A 20,215-nucleotide genomic window follows, 5' to 3' on the forward strand; every position below is an offset into this window, starting at 1 on the left:
CTCAGCGCGGCGGATAATCCGGTTTCCATCCATCCATCCCCCCCCCCCACAGACTGTTCTGGCTCGACCCGGTCCATCTGTGACCTTCAGCCGCAGAACGCTACCGGCACTTGAGCGCTCCAGGTCCGAACCAGACCCGCGCCCCCACCCCCCCACCCACCCTCGCGGTTCTCCTCTGGACCGGGCTGAAGCCGATGCTGCAGCGTCGCCATCACATCACCCACTCCCGTGAAACCCACCCGAGCTCCAGATGATGGACTCCCCCATCGCGCACCACATCAACGGCAGCAGCGGCGGCACCGGCACCATGTTGTTCCCGAACCTCCCCGCCCCGGAGCTCCAGAGCGCCGGCGGCGGCGGCGGCGGCGGCTCCACCTCTCCCTCCCTCTCCGACTTCGGCGCACCGTGGTCGGTGCAGACCAGCTCCTCTCCCCCGCCGCCCGCACCCACCTCCGCCATCCACGCCATCAACCACCACATGCCCGTCACCACGGACTCCGACGGCGGCTTCTACCCACCAGGCCTCCCGTCCTCCTCCTCCATCAACCCGGCCTTCTTCCACAGCTTCTCCGCGGTGTCTGCTAATCCCTGCGCCGGGATTAACGTGGTGCAGCAGCAGCAGCAGCAGCAGCATCATCATCATCATCAGCAGCAGCAGCATCATCATCATCATCAGCAGCAGCAGCATCATCATCAGCAGCATCAGCAGAGCTTCAGTGGATCTTTCTCTCCTCAGATAAACGTCCCTCCTCCTCAGCAGCAGCAGAACCGCAGGTCTCCGGTCAGTCCGCAGATTCACCCGCAGCATCAGGGCGCGTTTCTGCAGCAGAGGAACAACTACAACCAACACCAGGTGAGAACACCTGCTCTTGTTACCCGGTTATTACCCGCTATTATACCTGTTATTACCTGTTATTATCATCATACCCTGAGGAAATGTAGTCCTGGCTGAAACGAGAAAAGTCCAATGTGTAACCGATAAACCGACCGATATCGAGTTGTCCATCGATACCGATCTCGCAATATAATATAAATTCTGTGGTTTTCAACCCCGATATCATTCATTTTCCTGCCAATATCACAACCTTGACGATCTGCTGATACCGATATCACAACCATGATATCTTAAATATATACCGATATCACAACCATGATATCTTAAATATATACCGATATCACAACCTTGATTACCCATTGATACGGATAACAGACCAATATTGCCTTAATTTCATAATATTCTGCTGATACCGACCCCATTATCATTAGTTTTCCTGATATATATATCTATATATATAGATATCTATATATATAGATATATATTACATATTTTCCCAATATGACTGCCACGATACCTTGAGTATCTGCTACTATCGATATCACAATCTCCGTTATCTATTGATATCAATATCATACCTACATTTTTACCTCTAATTTTTAATATCCGCTGATATCAATATTACAGTCTTGTTTATCCATTAATATCAAAATCATGCCGATAATATAACCAGAAGACCTTTGATATCTGATGTATCGCAATCTTCGTTATTTATCGATACCAATATCATATCTATATTACAAATATCGATATCACAATTTTGATATCCTGCTGATACCGATATCACAAACATGATATCTTAAATATCTATACTGATATCACAACCTTGATTACCCATCGATATGGATAACAGACCAATGTCGCCCTCATTTCATAATATTCTGCTGATACCGACCCGGTTATCATTAATTTTCCTGCCAATATCACTACCACGATACCTTGAGTATCTGCTACTATCGATATCACAATCTACGTTATCTATCGATACCAATATCATACCTATATTTTTACCTCTAATTTTTAATATCCGCTGATATCGATATTACAATCTTGTTTATCCATTAATATCAAAATCATGCCGATAATATAACCAGAAGACCTTGGATATCTGATATATCGCAATCTTTGTTATTTATCGATACCAATATCATATCTATATTACAAATATCGATATCACAATTTTGATATCCTGCTGATACCGATATCACAAACATAATATCTTGATTATATATCGATATCACAACCTTGATTACCCATCGATACGGATAACAGACCAATATCGCCCTGATTTTATAATATTCTGCTGATACCGACCCCGTTAGCAGAAATTTTCCTGCCAATATGACTACCACGATACCTTGAGTATCTGCTACTATCAATATCATAATCTCTGTTATCTATCGATATCAATATCATACCTATATTTATACCTCTGATTTTTAATATCCGCTGATATCGAAATTACAATCTTGTTTATCCATTAATATCAAAATCATGCCGATAATATAACCAGAAGACCTTGGATATCTGATATATATCGCAATCTAAGTTATTTATCGATACCAATATCATATCTATATTACAAATATCGATATCACAATTTTGATATCCTGCTGATACCGATATCACAACCATGATATCTTGAATATCTATACCGATATCACAACCTTGATTACCCATCGATACGGATAACAGACCAATGTCGCCCTCATTTTATAATATTCTGCTGATACCGACCCGGTTATCATTAATTTTCCTGCCAATATCACTACCACGATACCTTGAGTATCTGCTACTATCGATATCACAATCTCCGTTATCTATTTATATCAATTTCATACCTATATTTTTATCTATAATTGTTAATATCCGCTGATTTCGATATTACAATCTTGTTTATCCATTAATATCAAAATCATGCCGATAATATAACCAGAAGACCTTTGATATCTGATGTATCGCAATCTTTGTTATTTATCGATACCGATATCACATCTATATTACACCAGAATATGTCGATTATCTGCCCATTATTGATATCACAATTTTGATATCCTGCTGGTACCGATATCACAACCTTGATTGTTCATTGATATCAAAACCATGCCGAAAATATGACCAGAATACCTTGATTTTGTGCCGATATCACAACTTTGATTATCCATTGAGACGGATAACAGACCAATATCACCTTCATTTCATGATTTTCTGCCGATCTTGACGATTTGCTGATACTGATACCAATATCGCAACCATGATACCTTGGATATCTGCCAATATCGATACTGCAATCTTCATTATCTATCAATACCAATATCATACCTATAATTTTGATTATCTGCTATATCAATATCACAACCTTGAGGAAGACCTTGGATATCTGCCAAAATCAATATATTGTAATCTTCGTTATCTCTAAATACCAATATCATACCTATATTACACCAGAATATCCTTCTGATACGGATATCACAACCTTGTTTATTTATCAATGCCGAAATCATGCCGATACTGTAACCAGAACACCTTGATTTTCTACCAATACAATATCACTTTATCTATCGGTACCATATCACAGCCTTGATACCATGATTACGTACCGATATCACAACCTTAATTTCACGATTTTCTGCCGATACTGACCCCCGATATCATTAATTTTCCTGCCAATATGACAACCTTGACGATCTACTGATACCAATATGACAATCTTGATACCTTGAATATCTGCTGATATCAATATATAATATATATATACCAGTATCATACCTATATTTTTACCAATATCACCGTCTTAATATCTTGATTATCTATCGATACTAAAATACTGATATTATAGGCAGAATAACCTGATTTTCTGCTGATATTTAAATCACGACCATGTTTATTTATCAGTACAATATCGTACATATATCACAACCATAATACCTTTTTCTTTTATCTGTCGATACTGATATCACTATTTGGATTATCTGTCGATTCTGGTATTTCTACCAGAGTACCTTGATTATCTGCCGATATATACCAATATCACGACTTTATCTATCAGAACCAATATCACAGCCTTAATAACTTGATTATCTATCGATACTGAAATCATATTGATATTTTGATCAGAATTACTTTATTATGTGCTGATATCGCAACCTTGTTTATTTATCAGTACAATATCGTACTTGTGTGTGTGTGTGTGTGTGTGTGTCAACAACTGAAGTCACTCTTTACACGGCTTCAGGCGACAAGGAAGGGAGGGAAGAAGGGAAGGAAGGAAGGGAAGGAAACAAGGCAGCATCAGTGAATCCGTCTGTTGTTGTCTGTCAGTGGGACGAGGTCACATGACCGTGGACCGTCCCCCGTCTTGTGGTTCAGTCTGTGTGAAGACAAAGGGTTTGATGTCCTCAGTGGGTCAAACCAAGACATGTGGTGTCTTCTTAGTGTGTGTGTGTGTTTGTGTTCTTGTACTTGCAGCATACTGAGGACCATTGAGGGGTTTTTAAACAACAAAGTGAGGTCATTTTTACCAAGTGAGGACATTTTTGCCCGGTCCTCACTTTGTTTTCATTTAAATCACTTCCTCAGGTTGCTATAACATGCTATACTTTAATTTGGTACAAAAACCCGTTTTACAGACCTTTTTGCTCTGGGGCTCCACCTGCAGACATTTTATGGTACTGCACCCAGTAGTTCTTTATAGAGGTTTTGGAACTTTAAGTAGATTTTGGAACTACAAGTAGATTTTTTGGAACTTTAAGTAGATTTTGGGAACTTTAAGTAGATTTTGAAACTTTAAGTAGATTTTGGAACTACAAGTAGATTTTTGGAACTTTAAGTAGATTTTGGAACTTTAAGTAGATTTTAGAACTTTAAGAAGATCCTGGAACTTTAAGTAGATTTTGGAACTACAAGTAGATTTTTGGAACTTTAAGTAGATTTTGGAACTTTAAGTAGATTTTGGAACTATAGGTAGATTTTGGAACTATAGGTAGATTTTGGAACCTTAAGTTGATTTTAGAACTATAGGTAGGTTTTGGAACTTTAAGTAGATTTTAGAACTTTAAGTAGATTTTGGAACTTCAAGTAGAATTTTGGAATTTTAAGTAGATTTTTGGAATTTTTAGTAGATTTTGGAACTTTAAGTAGATTTTTGGAATTTTTAGTAGATTTTTGGAATTTTAAGTAGATTTTTGGAATTTTAAGTAGATTTTTGGAACTTTAAGTAGAATTTGGAACTTTAAGTAGATTTTTGGAACTTTAAGTAGATTTTTGGAACTTAAAGTAGATTTTGGAACTTTAAGTAGAATTTTGGAATTTTAAGTAGATTTTTGGAATTTTTAGTAGATTTTGGAACTTTAAGTAGACTTTTGGAATTTTTAGTAGATTTTTGGAATTTTAAGTAGATTTTTGGAACTTTAAGTAGAATTTGGAACTTTAAGTAGATTTTTGGAACTTTAACTAGATTTTGGAACTTTAAGTAGAATGACAATGAAAAGCTCTCTAACCTCTCCTCTCCTCCTCCTCTGTGATCACAGCCCATGATGAAGCAGTCTCCGTGGAGCAGTCACCAGGGGAACGGCTGGGGCTCAGGTGGGATGTCCTGGGGTCGTGACCTCCGCAGGGGCGGCGGCGGCGGCGGCGGCGGCGGCGGTGGCATGGGCGTGCCCGGCTCCGTGGCTCACATCTCGCCGATGAAGAAGCCGTTCTCCAGCAACGTCATCGCTCCTCCCAAGTTCCCGCGCTCCGCCGGATCACTGGGACCCAAGTCCTGGATCGAGGAAAACGTGTTTCGCACGGACGGCAACAGCAACACTTTGTTGCCTCTGCAGGTACGTGTGTGTGTGTGTGTGTGTGTGTGTGTGGCACCGTTTACTAGTTAGCTCCATTAGCTGCATTAGCTCCTTTAGCACCATTAGCGACCCTACAGTCAAACTGGAGCGGTCTGTTTATTAAACGCGCGTCTTTTTCCTGTCAGTTGTCAGCTAATGTGCGTTAACATTGACGCCGTTAACGTGCCCAGCACTAAATAATTATAATAATAATAAATTCCGGCAAGTTATACGATATATATTATTATTATTTTTATTTTTTTTGCCATTATTGTGCGTTCCAGTTGTACTTGGAAGTCGGAAATTTCCAAGTTGAGACATGAGAGTCATTCCGAGATACTTTTTGTTTTTGAGACAAAAGTCAGCTCACTGTCAAAGTGCATCAGGGCAAATGGATAATTTCCTTAATTTCAAAAACTCATTAAAATTATTCCTTAAGAGATTTGCAAATATTTTCAACAGATCCTTGTTCAGAGCGATGCCGACTATTAGTGCGAGTGTGACTCCTTCAAACTAAAGCGATGATATCACCTCAATCACCGCGTCGCCAAGTATGTTCCACTGTTGCTACGAGCTCAAATTATTAATGGTGTCGGAGCCAAGAAGAACACGGGCTTCCTTCTCCAGGAAACGGCGCCCGTTCATTTCCATAAACAGTGTCACAGCAGGAATTTTTTTCACATTCCAAGTCCTTTTCCTTCCTCCCTGTGTGTTTAAAGCCTGGCCCTCGCTCGCGTTTATATATGATATCACTGCTGCTGTCGTGTTTTTGACATCACACAGACACAGACTGTGATGGGTTTCATTTTTCATTTTTAGTGGGAACTCGAAATCTTCTAATAATATAGTTCAATAGGTTGTGGCTAATGCTATAGCTAGCTTCTGCTAATAATAATAAAGTTCAATAGGTTGTGGTGAATGCTATCGCTAGCTTCTTCTTCTAATAATAATAACAATGTTCAATATATTGTGGCTAATGCTATAGCTAGCTTCTTCTTCAAATAATAAAGTTAAAAGGGTTGTGGCTAATGCTATAGCTAGCTTCTTCAAATAATAATAATAAAGATTGACAAATGCTGTAGCAAGATATGTCTAATAATAATGTTCAATAGGTTGTGCCTAATGCTATAGCTAGCTTCCTCTAATAATAATACAGGTCAATAGGTTGTGGCTACTGCTATAGCTAGCTAATTCTAATAATAGTAAAGTTCAATAGGTTGTGGCTAATGCTATAGCTAGCTTCTGCTAATAATAGTAAAGTTCAATAGGTTGTGGCTAATGCTATAGCTAGCTTCTTCTTCTAATAATAATAATGTTCAATAGTTTTTGCCTAATGCTATAGCTAGCTTCTTCCAATAATGATAATAAAGTTCAATAGGTTGTGGCTAATGCTATATCTAGCTTATTTGTCTAATGATAATGTTCAACTAGTTGTTGCTAATGCTATAGCTAGCTTCTAATAATAATAATAATGTTGAATAGGTTGTGGCTAATGCTATAGCTAGCTTATTTGTCTAAAGATAATGTTCAATAAGTTGTGGCTAATGCTATAGCTAGCTTCTAATAATAATAATAATGTTCAATAGGTTGTGGCTATAGCTATAGCTAGCTTCTTCAAATAATAATAACGTTCAATAGGTTGTGGCTAATGCTATAGCTAGCTTCTTCAAATGATAATAAAGTTTGACAAATGCTATACCTGCGACCCTCCAGTAGAGGATAAATTGGTAGATAATGGATGGATGGATGGATGGACAAATGCTATAGCTAGATACTTCTAATAATAACATCCAATAGGTTGTGGCTAATGCTATAACTAGCCTATTCTTCTAATGATAATGTTCGACAAGTTGTGGCTAATGCTATAGCTAGCCGCTTCTTCGAATGATAATGTTCAACTATGTGTGCTATGGTTAGCTACTTCTAGTAATAATGTTCAATAGGTTGTGGCTAACGCTATAGTCAGTGTGAGCTCATGACCTCCACAGCAGCTGATGCCTGGTCCTGGTCCTGGTCCTGGTCCTGGTCCTGGCCCTGGTCCTGGTCCTGGTCCTGGTCCTGGTGTGTGTTGTTTCCGCCCTCGGCCTCTGGGAACGTGGAGAATCCAGCGTCTCTCGCTCCTGACGTGAATAAATATGGAAAGAATGTTAAGCCGCTCACACAAACTCTTAATTCTCTCACATGTGGAGCCAAACACGCGGCGACGTGGCCCACGAGGATTTAGCGTCTGTGAGCCGGGTCACAAAAGTGTGTTTGGAACGTGATGATGATGATGATGATGATGATGATGTTAAAACCATTCTTTTTTGTCTTAACTTCTTCTTCTTGTTCTTGTTGTTGTAGGATCGCACCAGAATGTACGACAGTCTGAACATGCACTCACTGGAGAGCTCGCTGATCGACATCATGAGAGCGGAGCAGGATCCCATGAAAGGTACACACACACACACACACACACACACACACTCATAATACTTCCAAACACTTAAAGCATGACATATCGATGCTCAAGCTAAATTCTTGCATTTGCGTTAGTCACGTGACTGTGCTACTAGATCACATGTGTTTACGTGCGTTCATAACACAACACATGCTATAGCTAGCTTCTTCTTTTTCTAATGACGTTTGAAAGTTGTGGCTAATGCTATAGCTAGCTTCTAATAATAATAATAATGATAATATTGAATAGGTTGTGGCTAATGCTATAGCTAGCTGCTTCTTCTAATGGTAATATTCAACAAGTTGTGGCTAATGCTATAGATGGCTTCTTATTCTAATCATAATAATGTTCAACAGGTCGTGGCAAATGCTAAAGCTAGCTTATAATAATAATAATAATGTTCACTAGGTTGTGGCTAATGCTATAGTTAGCTGCTTCTTCTAATGATAATGTTCTCTATGTTGTGGCTAATGCTATAGTTAGCTGCTTCTTCTAATGATAATGTTTGACAAGTTGTGGCTAATGCTATAGATGGCTTCTTATTCTAATCATGATGTTCAACAGGTCGTGGCAAATGCTAAAGCTAGCTTATAATAATAATAACAATGTTCATTAGGTTGTGGCTAATGCTATAGCAAACAACTTCTAATGATAATGTTCAACAAGTATGTGGCTAATGCTATAGCTAGCTTCTTATTCTAATCATAATAATGTTCAACAGGTCGTGGCAAATGCTAAAGCTAGCTTCTAATAATAATAATAATGTAAAGTTGCTAGCTAGCTGCTTCTTCTAATGATAATGTTCGACAAGTTGTGGCTAATGCTATAGCTAGCTTCTAATAATAACGATAATGTTCGACAAGTTACACTCCAACACTCTAGCACTACATATGGACGTTCAGTGTAATGGTAATGAAGCTAAAAACAAACAGATTTTTAACTGACTGCTGCCACCTTGTGGTCTATGTGAGAACATAGACTATTATTACAAACAAAGATACTACAAACAAAGATTATTATTATTGGATTGAGCTAAATCAAAGCTGTACACAACCTTTTTGTTGTCAGTGATCAATAAATCCATGATTTAATCTTCATTGTTTCCCTAAATAAAATTGACAATTGTGTAAAGCTGTGCTAGGAGCGCGCGCACACACACACACACACACACACACACACACACACACACACACACACACACACACACACACACACACACACACACACACACACACTGGCCTCACCCTGCCCTCTCCATCTGCTCTGTGTCTCATCCATGTGTGTGTGTGTGTGTGTGTGTGTGTGTGTGTGTGTGTGTGTGTGTGTGTGTGTGTGTGTGTGTGTGTGTGTGTGTCTGTGTCCAGTTCTCATGATACTTTCCCTGACCCTGTTCAGAACTGGTATGACAGGGTTCAGGTTTATTTGAAGCGTGCTGACTGCATCGTGAGCGCCCCCTGCAGATTCTATAGTAGTTTAACCTAAGTCTCATTTGATAATCTGCAGCTTTATCTTCACTGTTAGACATACTTTTCCAACAGGAAACTGACGTTTGTAAACTCACTCACTCACTCTCCCACACCAAAGCCCATAGAGAAAACCGGTGATTTTAACATCACGGGGACACAGGAGCTGCTGGTCTACTGCTGCCTCGTGTGGTCACTTTGTGTCACTGCAGTAAATCTAAAGAAAGATTTTCAAAAGCCGAATAATACAAAATAAAGCATTTGAAATTAGTGTTGGAGGCAGCAGTGGATCAACAACTCCTGTGTGCTGTGATGTTAAAATCACTGGTTTTCTCTATGGGCTTTGGTGTGGGAGAGTGAGTGGTTTACAAACTTCAGTTTCCTGTTGGAAAAGTGGGATTAATGGATCAGATAATCAGATTAAAGTTATCTCGAGGTCACCAAACACCTGCACAGCTTAAACTTGCACTCTGTTTACACTTTTCTACACGCAGCCAGGAGCTTTGGCAGACGTCGAGGTAAATTCTACAGCTTGTTGTTGTTGTTGTTGTTGTTGTTGTTGTTGTTGTTGTTGTTGTTGTTGTTGTTGTTGTTGTTGTTGTTTTTGGCTGAGGCCGTTTAATCTGGAGAGACTAAAAACAACGCCTGGAAAATAGATGCTAAAACAACAACAACAAAAGTGTTGCAGAGCTCCAAAATTCAGTAAATATATTTCAGTAAGTAATAAAGACATTACTGTCAATAATCACAAGAATAATTTGTGTAAATAAAATATATAAATACATATTTTTTTATTAAATCACTGTTTTCACTTCTCCAATCCAACCCCTGCTTCTATTTAGCAACTGCAAATCTAACCGGTTAGCTTAGGTTAGCTTAAGTAGCAATGCTCCTTAAATGGCACCGTATTAAACCAGAAGAGGCTACTACTAAAGTACATAAAGTACCTAAAGTACATAAAGTACATGGCCAGAGACACTTTAGCTTTTATATTTAAAGAAACATAAGTAAGAGTAAGAAAAAGCACTTAACAACTGTTAAGGTTAACCAGAACTAGCAGCTAGTTTCAGCCGCTGGATTTTGCTAATAACAAACCAAGCTAACTTAGCCTGCTAGCTAGGATGCAAGTGCAGCTAAGAGAAGCTACATAAAATAAAAATGCCTATTTTTCTATAATAACCTGTGTTAACATACATGTTAACCAACACATGTTTTTGTAGCTACTCCATTCAACTGCAAATTTAACTGGTTAGCTTATGTTAGCTTGAGTAATAATGCTGCTAAAATGACACCGTATGAAACCAGAAGAGGCTACTAAAGTACACAGCCACAGACACTTTAGCTTTTACATTAAAAAAAATTTTTTTAAAAAGACGTACAAGAAAAAGCACTAACCAACTGTTAAGGTTAACCAGAACTAGCAGCTAGTTTCAGCAGCTGTCGTTTGCTAATAACAAACCAAGCTAACTTAGTTACTAGTTGAGATGCAAGTGCAGCTAAGAGAAGCTAAATAACATTAAAAAAAATATTTTTCTATAATAACGTGTGTTAACATATGTGTTAACAAACGTGTTTTTCTAGCTAACGTTGCTAATAAAGTTTCATTCTTTGAACCCTTTAAGTTTTATCTCAATCACCTTCATGCAACTGCAAATTTAACCGGTTAGCTTATGTTAGCTTGAGTAACAATGCTGCTAAAATGACACCGTATTAAACCAGAAGAGGCTTCTAAGGTACATAAAGTACACGGCCACAGACACTTTAGCATTTTAGGATATACATTTTTAAAAAAGACATATAAGTAAGAGAAAGCACTTAACTGTTAAGGTTACGTGCTAGCTAGCAGCTAGTTTCAGCCACTGCCGTTTGCTAATAACAAACCAAGCTAACTTAGCCTGCTAGCTGGGATGCAAGTGCAGCTTAGAGAAGCTAAATAACATAAAAATGTTTATTTTTCTATAATAACGTGTTTTTCTAGCTAACGTTGCTAATAAAGTAATTGTTTGAACCCTTGGACTACTAGCTAGGATGCAAGGTTAACGAGAACTAGCAGCTAGTTTCAGCCGTTGCCGTTTGCTAATAACAAACCAAGCTAACTTGGCCTACAAGCTCGGCTGTAAATACAGCTAAATAATATAAAAATGCTTATTTTTCTATAGTTTATTGTTGGCCATGGTTGTTTCATAACGTGTGTTAGCATACGTATGTATTAACAAACGTGTGTTTTTCTAGCTAACGTTGCTAATAAAGTCGAATTCTTTGAACCCTGTAAGTTTTATCTCGACCAGCTACATTCAACTGCAAATTTAACCGGTTAGATTATGTTAGCTTGAGTAACAATGCTGCTAAAATGACACCGTATTAAACCAGAAGAGGCTGCTAAAGAACACAAAGTACACGGCCGCAGAAACTTTAGCATTTAAAAAAAGACGTTTAAGTAAGAGAAAACACTTAACTGTTTAGGTTAATGAGAACTAGCAGCTAGTTTCAGCCGCTGCCATTTGCTAATAACAAACCAAGCTAACTTGGCCTACTAGCTAGGATGCAAGGTTAACGAGAACTAGCAGCTAGTTTCAGCCGCTGCCATTTGCTAATAACAAACCAAGCTAACTTGGCCTACTAGCTAGGATGCAAGGTTAACGAGAACTAGCAGCTAGATTCAGCCGCTGCCGTTTGCTAATAACAAACCAAGCTAACTTAGCCTACTAGCTAGGATGCAAATACAGCTAAATAATATAAAAATGCTTATTTTTCTATAGTTTATTGTTCATGGTTGTTTCATAACGTGTGTTAGCATACGTATGTATTAACAAACGTGTGTTTTTCTAGCTAACGATGCTAATAAAGTCGAATTCTTTGAACCCTGTAAGTTTTATCTCGACCAGCTACATTCAACTGCAAATTTAACCGGTTAGATTATGTTAGCTTGAGTAACAATGCTGCTAAAATGACACCGTATTAAACCAGAAGAGGCTGCTAAAGAACACAAAGTACACGGCCGCAGAAACTTAAGCATTTAAAAAAAGACGTTTAAGTAAGAGAAAACACTTAACTGTTTAGGTTAATGAGAACTAGCAGCTAGTTTCAGCCGCTGCCATTTGCTAATAACAAACCAAGCTAACTTGGCCTACTAGCTAGGATGCAAGGTTAACGAGAACTAGCAGCTAGTTTCAGCCGCTGCCATTTGCTAATAACAAACCAAGCTAACTTGGCCTACTAGCTAGGATGCAAGGTTAACGAGAACTAGCAGCTAGTTTCAGCCGCTGCCGTTTGCTAATAACAAACCAAGCTAACTTAGCCTACTAGCTAGGATGCAAATACAGCTAAATAATATAAAAATGCTTATTTTTATATAGTTTATTGTTGGCCATGGTTGTTTCATAACGTGTGTTAGCATACGTATGTATTAACAGACGTGTGTTTTTCTAGCTAACGATGCTAATAAAGTCGAATTCTTTGAACTAGAAATAGAGACTGAACAACATGTATCTCCAGACGCCTGCTTTGTCTCACAACTATTCAGGTTTTTCTTTACTCAAATGATTCTTTCATTTTCCACCAGGTCGCTCCTCCCTCTTCCCGATCGACGACAATCTCCTTGACGACGGCCACGGTAACCAGGGAGTCCCAGGAGTCCTGGGCTCCCCCGGCTGTTTCCCTCACCAAAATGGCGAGCGTATCGAGCGTTTCTCCCGGAAAGTGTTTGTCGGCGGTTTGCCCCCCGATATAGATGAAGGTGAGACCACGGGAAACGGTTTTTCTTCGAAAATATATGATATTTCTAGAACATCTTGAGGAAATCCGTCCAAATTTGGTACAAACGTTCACTTGGACTTTAGAATTCACAGATTTTTGCCTAGAAAATATAATATTTTGAGAAAATCTTGAGGAAATCCATCCAAATTGGGCACAAACGTTCACTTGGACTTTAGAATTCACTGATTTTTGCCTAGAAAATATAATATTTTGAGAAAATCTTGAGGAAATCCATCCAAATTGGGCACAAACGTTCACTTGGACTTTAGAATTCACAGATTTTTGCCTAGAAAATATAATATTTTGAGAAAATCTTTAGGAAATCCATCCAAATTGGGCACAAACGTTCACTTGGACTTAAGAATTCACAGATTTTTGCCTAGAAAATATAATATTTTGAGAAAATCTTGAGGAAATCCATCCAAATTGGACACAAACGTTCACTTGGACTTAAGAATTCACAGATTTTTGCCTAGAAAATATAATATTTTGAGAAAATCTTGAGGAAATCCATCCAAATTGGGCACAAACGTTCACTTGGACTTTAGAATTCACTGATTTTTGCCTAGAAAATATAATATTTTGAGAAAATCTTGAGGAAATCCTTTTAACTGTAGAATTCACAGATTTTGTCTCCATAATATGATACTTCAAGAACTTCTTGAGAGAATTCTTTCAAATTTGGCACAAATGTTCACTTGAACTTTAGAATTCACTGATTAGATTTTGTGGTTCAAAGATCGAGATCATTTTGATCTCCGACATAACCTTTGCTTGAATTTGCCTGAATTCACGGATTTTCTTCTTCAACAATATGATATTTCTAGAACATCTTGAGGAAATCCGTCCAAATTTGGCACAAACGTTCGCTTGGACTTTAGAATTCACTGATTTTTGCTTAGAAAATATGATATTTTCTAGAACAACTTGAGGAAATCCTTTTAACTTTAGAATTCACTGATTTTTGCTTAGAAAATATGATTCTTCAAGAACAGCTTGAGGAAATCCTTTCAAATTTGGAACAAACGTTCGCTTGAACTTTGGAATTCACTGATTAGATTTTGTGGTTCAAAGATCGAGATCATTTTGATCTCCGACATAACCTTTGCTTGAATTTGCCTGAATTCACGGATTTTCTTCTTCAACAATATGATATTTCTGGAACATCTTGAGGAAATCCTTTCAAATTTGGAACAAACTTTCACTCGACTTAAGAATTCACTGATTGTGCTTCCATAACATGATAGTTCAAGAACATCTTGAGGAAATCCTTACAAATTTGGCACAACTGTTCACTTGAACTTAAGAGTTCACTGATTAGATAGTGTGGTTCAAAGATCGAGATCATTTTGATCTCAGAAATAACCTTTTTGCCTGAATTCACTGATTTTCTTCTTCGACAATATGATATTTCTAGAACATCTATATAATATTTTGAGAAAATCTTGAGGAAATCCTTTCAAATTTGGCACAAACGTTCACTTGAACTTTAGAATTCACAGATTTTCTTCTTCGACAATATGATATTTCTAGAACATCTTGAGGAAATCCGTCCAAATTTGGCACAAACGTTCGCTTGGACTTTAGAATTCACTGATTTTTGCATAGAAAATATGATTCTTCAAGAACAGCTTGAGGAAATCCTTTCAAATTTGGCACAAACGTTCACTTGAACTTTAGAATTCACAGATTTTCTTCTTCGACAATATGATATTTCTAGAACATCTTGAGGAAATCCGTCCAAATTTGGCACAAACGTTCGCTTGGACTTTAGAATTCACTGATTTTTGCTTAGAAAATATGATTCTTCAAGAACAGCTTGAGGAAATCCTTTCAAATTTGGCACAAACGTTCACTTGAACTTTAGAATTCACAGATTTTCTTCTTCGACAATATGATATTTCTAGAACATCTTGAGGAAATCCGTCCAAATTTGGCACAAACGTTCGCTTGGACTTTAGAATTCACTGATTTTTGCTTAGAAAATATGATTCTTCAAGAACAGCTTGAGGAAATCCTTTCAAATTTGGAACAAACGTTCGCTTGAACTTTGGAATTCACTAAATAGATTTTGTGGTTCAAAGATCGAGATTATTTTGATCTCAGAAATAACCTTTTTGCCCGAATTCACTGATTTTCTTCTTCGACAATATGATATTTCTAGAACATCTTGAGGAAATCCTTCCAAATTTGGCACAATCGTTCACTTGGACTTTAGAAATCAGAGATCTTGGGGTTCAAAGATGGAGATCATTTTGAATTGTCCTTTTCCCCACAGATGAAATCACGTCCAGTTTCCGTCGTTTCGGTCACCTGGTGGTGGACTGGCCGCACAAAGCTGAGAGCAAATCCTACTTCCCACCTAAAGGTACGTGCAGAAGGCGTGATGTGTGCGCGTACGATGTGTGCAACTACACGTGATGACACCTTGTGGTTGTTTGTGGTTTCCTAGGTTACGCCTTCCTGCTGTTCCAGGAGGAGGCCTCGGTCCAGGCTCTGATTGAAGCCTGTATGGAGGAGGACGGGAAGCTTTACCTGTGCGTCTCCAGTCCCACCATCAAAGACAAACCGGTGAGTTCAGGTGCAAATCCGTCTCAGAAAATACCTTTTTGCCTGTGAATGTGAATATTTCAAGAATGTCGTAAAAGAAATTAGGCACAAACGTTCACTTGGACTTAAGAGTTCACTGATTTTTGCGTAGAAAACATAATATTTTGAGAACATCTTGAGGAAATCCTTTCAAATTTGTCACAAACGTTCACTTGGACTTTAGAATTCACTGATTTTTGCGTAGAAAATATAATATTTTGAGAAAATCTTGAGGAAATCCTTTCAAATTAGGCACAAACGTTCACTTGGACTTTAGAATTCACTGATTTTTACTGGGAAAATGTGATATTTCTGGAACATCTTGAGGAAATATTTTCAAATTAGGCACAAACGTTCACTTGGACTTTAGAATTCATAGATTTTTGCCTAGAAAATATAATATTTTGAGAAAATCCTGAGGAAATCCTTTCAAATTTGACACAAACGTTCACTTGGACTTTAGAATTCACTGATTTTTACTGAGAAAATTTGATATTTCTGGAACGTCTTGAGGAAATCCTTTCAAATTTGGCACAAACGTTCACTTGGACTTTAGAATTCACTGATTTTTGCGTAGAAAATATAATATTTTGAGAAAATCTTGAGGAAATCCTTTCAAATTAGGCACAAACGTTCACTTGGACTTTAGAATTCACTGATTTTTACTGGGAAAATGTGATATTTCTGGAACATCTTGAGGAAATATTTTCAAATTAGGCACAAACGTTCACTTGGACTTTAGAATTCATAGATTTTTGCCTAGAAAATATAATATTTTGAGAAAATCCTGAGGAAATCCTTTCAAATTTGACACAAACGTTCACTTGGACTTTAGAATTCACTGATTTTTACTGAGAAAATTTGATATTTCTGGAACGTCTTGAGGAAATCCTTTCAAATTTGGCACAAACGTTCACTTGGACTTTAGAATTCACTGATTTTTGCGTAGAAAATATAATATTTTGAGAAAATCTTGAGGAAATCCTTTCAAATTAGGCACAAACGTTCACTTGGACTTTAGAATTCACTGATTTTTACTGGGAAAATGTGATATTTCCGGAACATCTTGAGGAAATATTTTCAAATTAGACACAAATGTTCACTTGAACTTGAGAATTCACTGATTTTTGCCTAGAAAACATAATATTTTGAGAAAATCTTGAGGAAATCCTTTCAAATTTGGCACAAACGTTCACTTGGAATTTAGAATTCACTGATGTTTTTTAACCTTTAAGGTGCAAATCCGTCCGTGGAACCTGAGCGACAGCGACTTTGTGATGGACGGATCTCAGCCCCTCGATCCCCGCAAGACCATCTTCGTGGGCGGCGTCCCTCGTCCCCTGAGAGCGAGTAAGAAGCGCCGATTGACGTCGACGTTATTATGGGATTTCGTCTAAATCTAAATAAGTGTTTAATTTTTTTTTTTTCTTCGCTTCCTGTCAAGTCGAGCTGGCCATGATCATGGACCGTCTCTACGGCGGAGTGTGTTACGCCGGGATCGACACCGATCCGGAGCTCAAGTATCCCAAGGGGGCGGGGCGAGTGGCCTTCTCCAATCAGCAGAGTTACATCGCCGCCATCAGCGCCCGATTCGTGCAGCTGCAGCACGGTGACATCGACAAGCGGGTACGTGGCTCCTCCCCCCTTTTCGCGGCGCGACTTTCGCTTGCTGTCGCCGATCGAGAGCGTTTGATCCAATCGGGAGAGTTTGAGGTCTACGAACTTTAGTTTCCTGTTGGAAAAGTCTGAGATAAAGACGTGATGGAGGTGTTCTTAAAGATATTGTAGCCTTAAACTGACGTAAGTGGCTAAAATGTGTTTTTTTTTTAACACACCACACCAAAGTCCATAGAGAAAATCAGTGATTTTAGCTCGCGGTGGACACAGGAGCTGCTGGTCCACTGCTGCCTCGTGTGGTCACTTTGTGTCACTGAGGTCAATCTGAACAAAGGTTTTTTAAAGCCGAATTGACAAAATAAGACATTTGAACTTAGTGATGGAGGCAGCAGTGGATCAACAACTCCTGTGAACTCCTGTGTCGCTGTGATGTTAAAATCACTGATTTTCTCTATGGGGTTTGGTGTGGGGAGAGTGAGCGGTTTACAAACGTCAGTTTCCTGTTGTTAAAGTCTGTCTCACAGTGAAATAAAGACGCGAACGCGTTCTTGAGACGTCGTAGACTTAAACCGACGTAGATTTTATGAACTGAGTCTTTTTTTTAATTTGTTTACATGTGTTTTTCTTCACTCAAAACAACCCACACCAAACCCCATAGAGAAAATCGGTGATTTTTAACAAGATTTAAACACAACGGCACACCGGAGTTGTCGATCCACTGCTGCCTCCATCGCTAAGTTTAAATGTCTTATTTTGTCAAATTCGGCTTTTAAAATTCTTAATTTTGATTGACCTCAGTGACACAAAGTGACCACACGAGGCAGCAGTAGACCAGCAGCTCCTGTGTCCCACCGCGAGCTAAAAATCACTGATTTTCTCTATGGGGTTTGGTGTGGGGAGAGTGAGCGGTTTACAAACGTCAGTTTCCTGTTGTTAAAGTCTGTCTCACAGTGAAATAAAGACGCGAACGCGTTCTTGAGACGTCGTAGACTTAAACCGACGTAAATTTTATGAACTGAGACTTTTTTTTTATTTGTTTACATGTGTTTTTCTTCACTCAAAACAACCCACACCAAACCCCATAGAGAAAATCGGTGATTTTTTACAAGATTTAAACATAACGGCACACCGGAGTTGTCGATCCACTGCTGCCTCCATCGCTAAGTTTAAATGTCTTATTTTGTCAAATTCGGCTTTTAAAATTCTTAATTTTGATTGACCTCAGTGACACAAAGTGACCACACGAGGCAGCAGTAGATCAGCAGCTCCTGTTTTCCACCGCGAGCTAAAAATCACTGATTTTCTCTATGGGGTTTGGTGTGGGGAGAGTGAGCGGTTTACAAACGTCAGTTTCCTGTTGTTAAAGTCCGTCTAACAGTGAAATAAAGACGCAAACGCGTTCTTGAGACGTCGTAGACTTAAACCGACTAAGATTTTATGAACTGAGTCTTATTTTAAATTTGTTTACATGTGTTTTTCTTCACTCAAAACAACCCACACCAAACCCCATAGAGAAAATCGGTGATTTTTAACAAGATTTAAACACAACGGCACACCGGAGTTGTCGATCCACTGCTGCCTCCATCGCTAAGTTTAAACGTCTTATTTTGTCAAATTCGGCTTTTAAAATTCTTAATTTTGATTGACCGCAGTGACACAAAGTGACCACACGAGGCAGCAGTTTGGGAGCGTGACGTCACTTAGGCTAACTGAAGTGTGTTTTGTTGTCATATCTGTGTGTGTGTGTGTGCACAGGTGGAGGTGAAGCCCTACGTCCTGGACGATCAGCTGTGCGACGAGTGCCAGGGCGCCCGCTGCGGCGGCAAGTTTGCGCCCTTCTTCTGCGCCAACGTCACCTGCCTGCAGTACTACTGCGAGTTCTGCTGGGCCAACATCCACTCGCGCGCCGGCCGAGAGTTCCACAAACCGCTGGTGAAGGAAGGAGCCGACCGCCCGCGCCAGATCCACTTCCGCTGGAACTAGCGGAAAAAAAAAACCGGCGCGCTAACTCTGCCGTTCCAGCGCGTTCTCCCGAAGACGTTCCGCGCGATCGAGCGCGTACCTCCAAACCACGTTATGTATCGATATCTATCTTTTGTAGCAGCCAAACCACCACAAGCCTCAGTTTTCACCCCTCGCATCTCAGGCTCGGACAACACTCTTTTGTGGTACGTTCATCTTTTTTAACAGATTTAAACGAAACAAAAAAAAAGAAGAAGAAGAAACGAAGAGGTTGATTTTTGTAGGGGGTTTTTTTAATCGTTATTATTTTTGTACGTGAGATTTAAAGTAGATACGGGGAATGTGTTGTTGTTTTTGCATGGGGGCAGTTTGCTGCTGCTAGCTTATCCCACAACGCGCGCACACTCTTGTTTGTGCGGAAAAACCCGCGACGCTCGCCCCGGGTCACGAACCAAAGGTAGCAACATTTGTAGGAAGCTTCAAGAAAACAAACGCTCTCTTTTTAACGAATCGTGCCAACGGCAGAGTTTATTTATTCATTCAAAAGTATTTTTTGTTTGTTTAGGGTTCTTTCTGCACTCGTGCTAACTCATAATGTGCGTTCACACTGAACATGAAGCCGTTTCTTGCGCAAAAGCTAACATATTCACGAGTTACCAGCTAGCGCATCATGCTAGCTCACTTTGGGCCCCGCCCTCTTTGTCTGGTACGCTCAAGACGTGATGAGAAT

The 20,215-nt window shown here is 39.0% G+C and overlaps 1 protein-coding gene across 1 annotated transcript; it reads left to right on the forward strand.

Annotated features, from left to right (window-relative positions):
• Window positions 1–253: 253 nt before the first annotated feature.
• cpeb2 (cytoplasmic polyadenylation element binding protein 2) lies at window positions 254–19,506 on the forward strand (the record flags this gene model as incomplete). The annotated part of the gene is made up of 11 exons (XM_083887883.1): window positions 254–607; window positions 707–853; window positions 5,365–5,658; window positions 8,002–8,092; window positions 10,056–10,079; window positions 13,124–13,297; window positions 15,596–15,685; window positions 15,770–15,888; window positions 17,142–17,256; window positions 17,351–17,532; window positions 19,279–19,506. The coding sequence occupies 11 exons, from the start codon at window positions 254–256 to the stop codon at window positions 19,504–19,506; spliced, it is 1,818 nt and encodes a 605-aa protein (XP_083744009.1).
• Window positions 19,507–20,215: the final 709 nt, after the last annotated feature.

This window comes from Microchirus variegatus (genome assembly GCF_963457635.1).
Source record: "Microchirus variegatus genome assembly, chromosome: 4".
Classification (NCBI taxonomy): Eukaryota; Metazoa; Chordata; class Actinopteri; order Pleuronectiformes; family Soleidae; genus Microchirus; species Microchirus variegatus.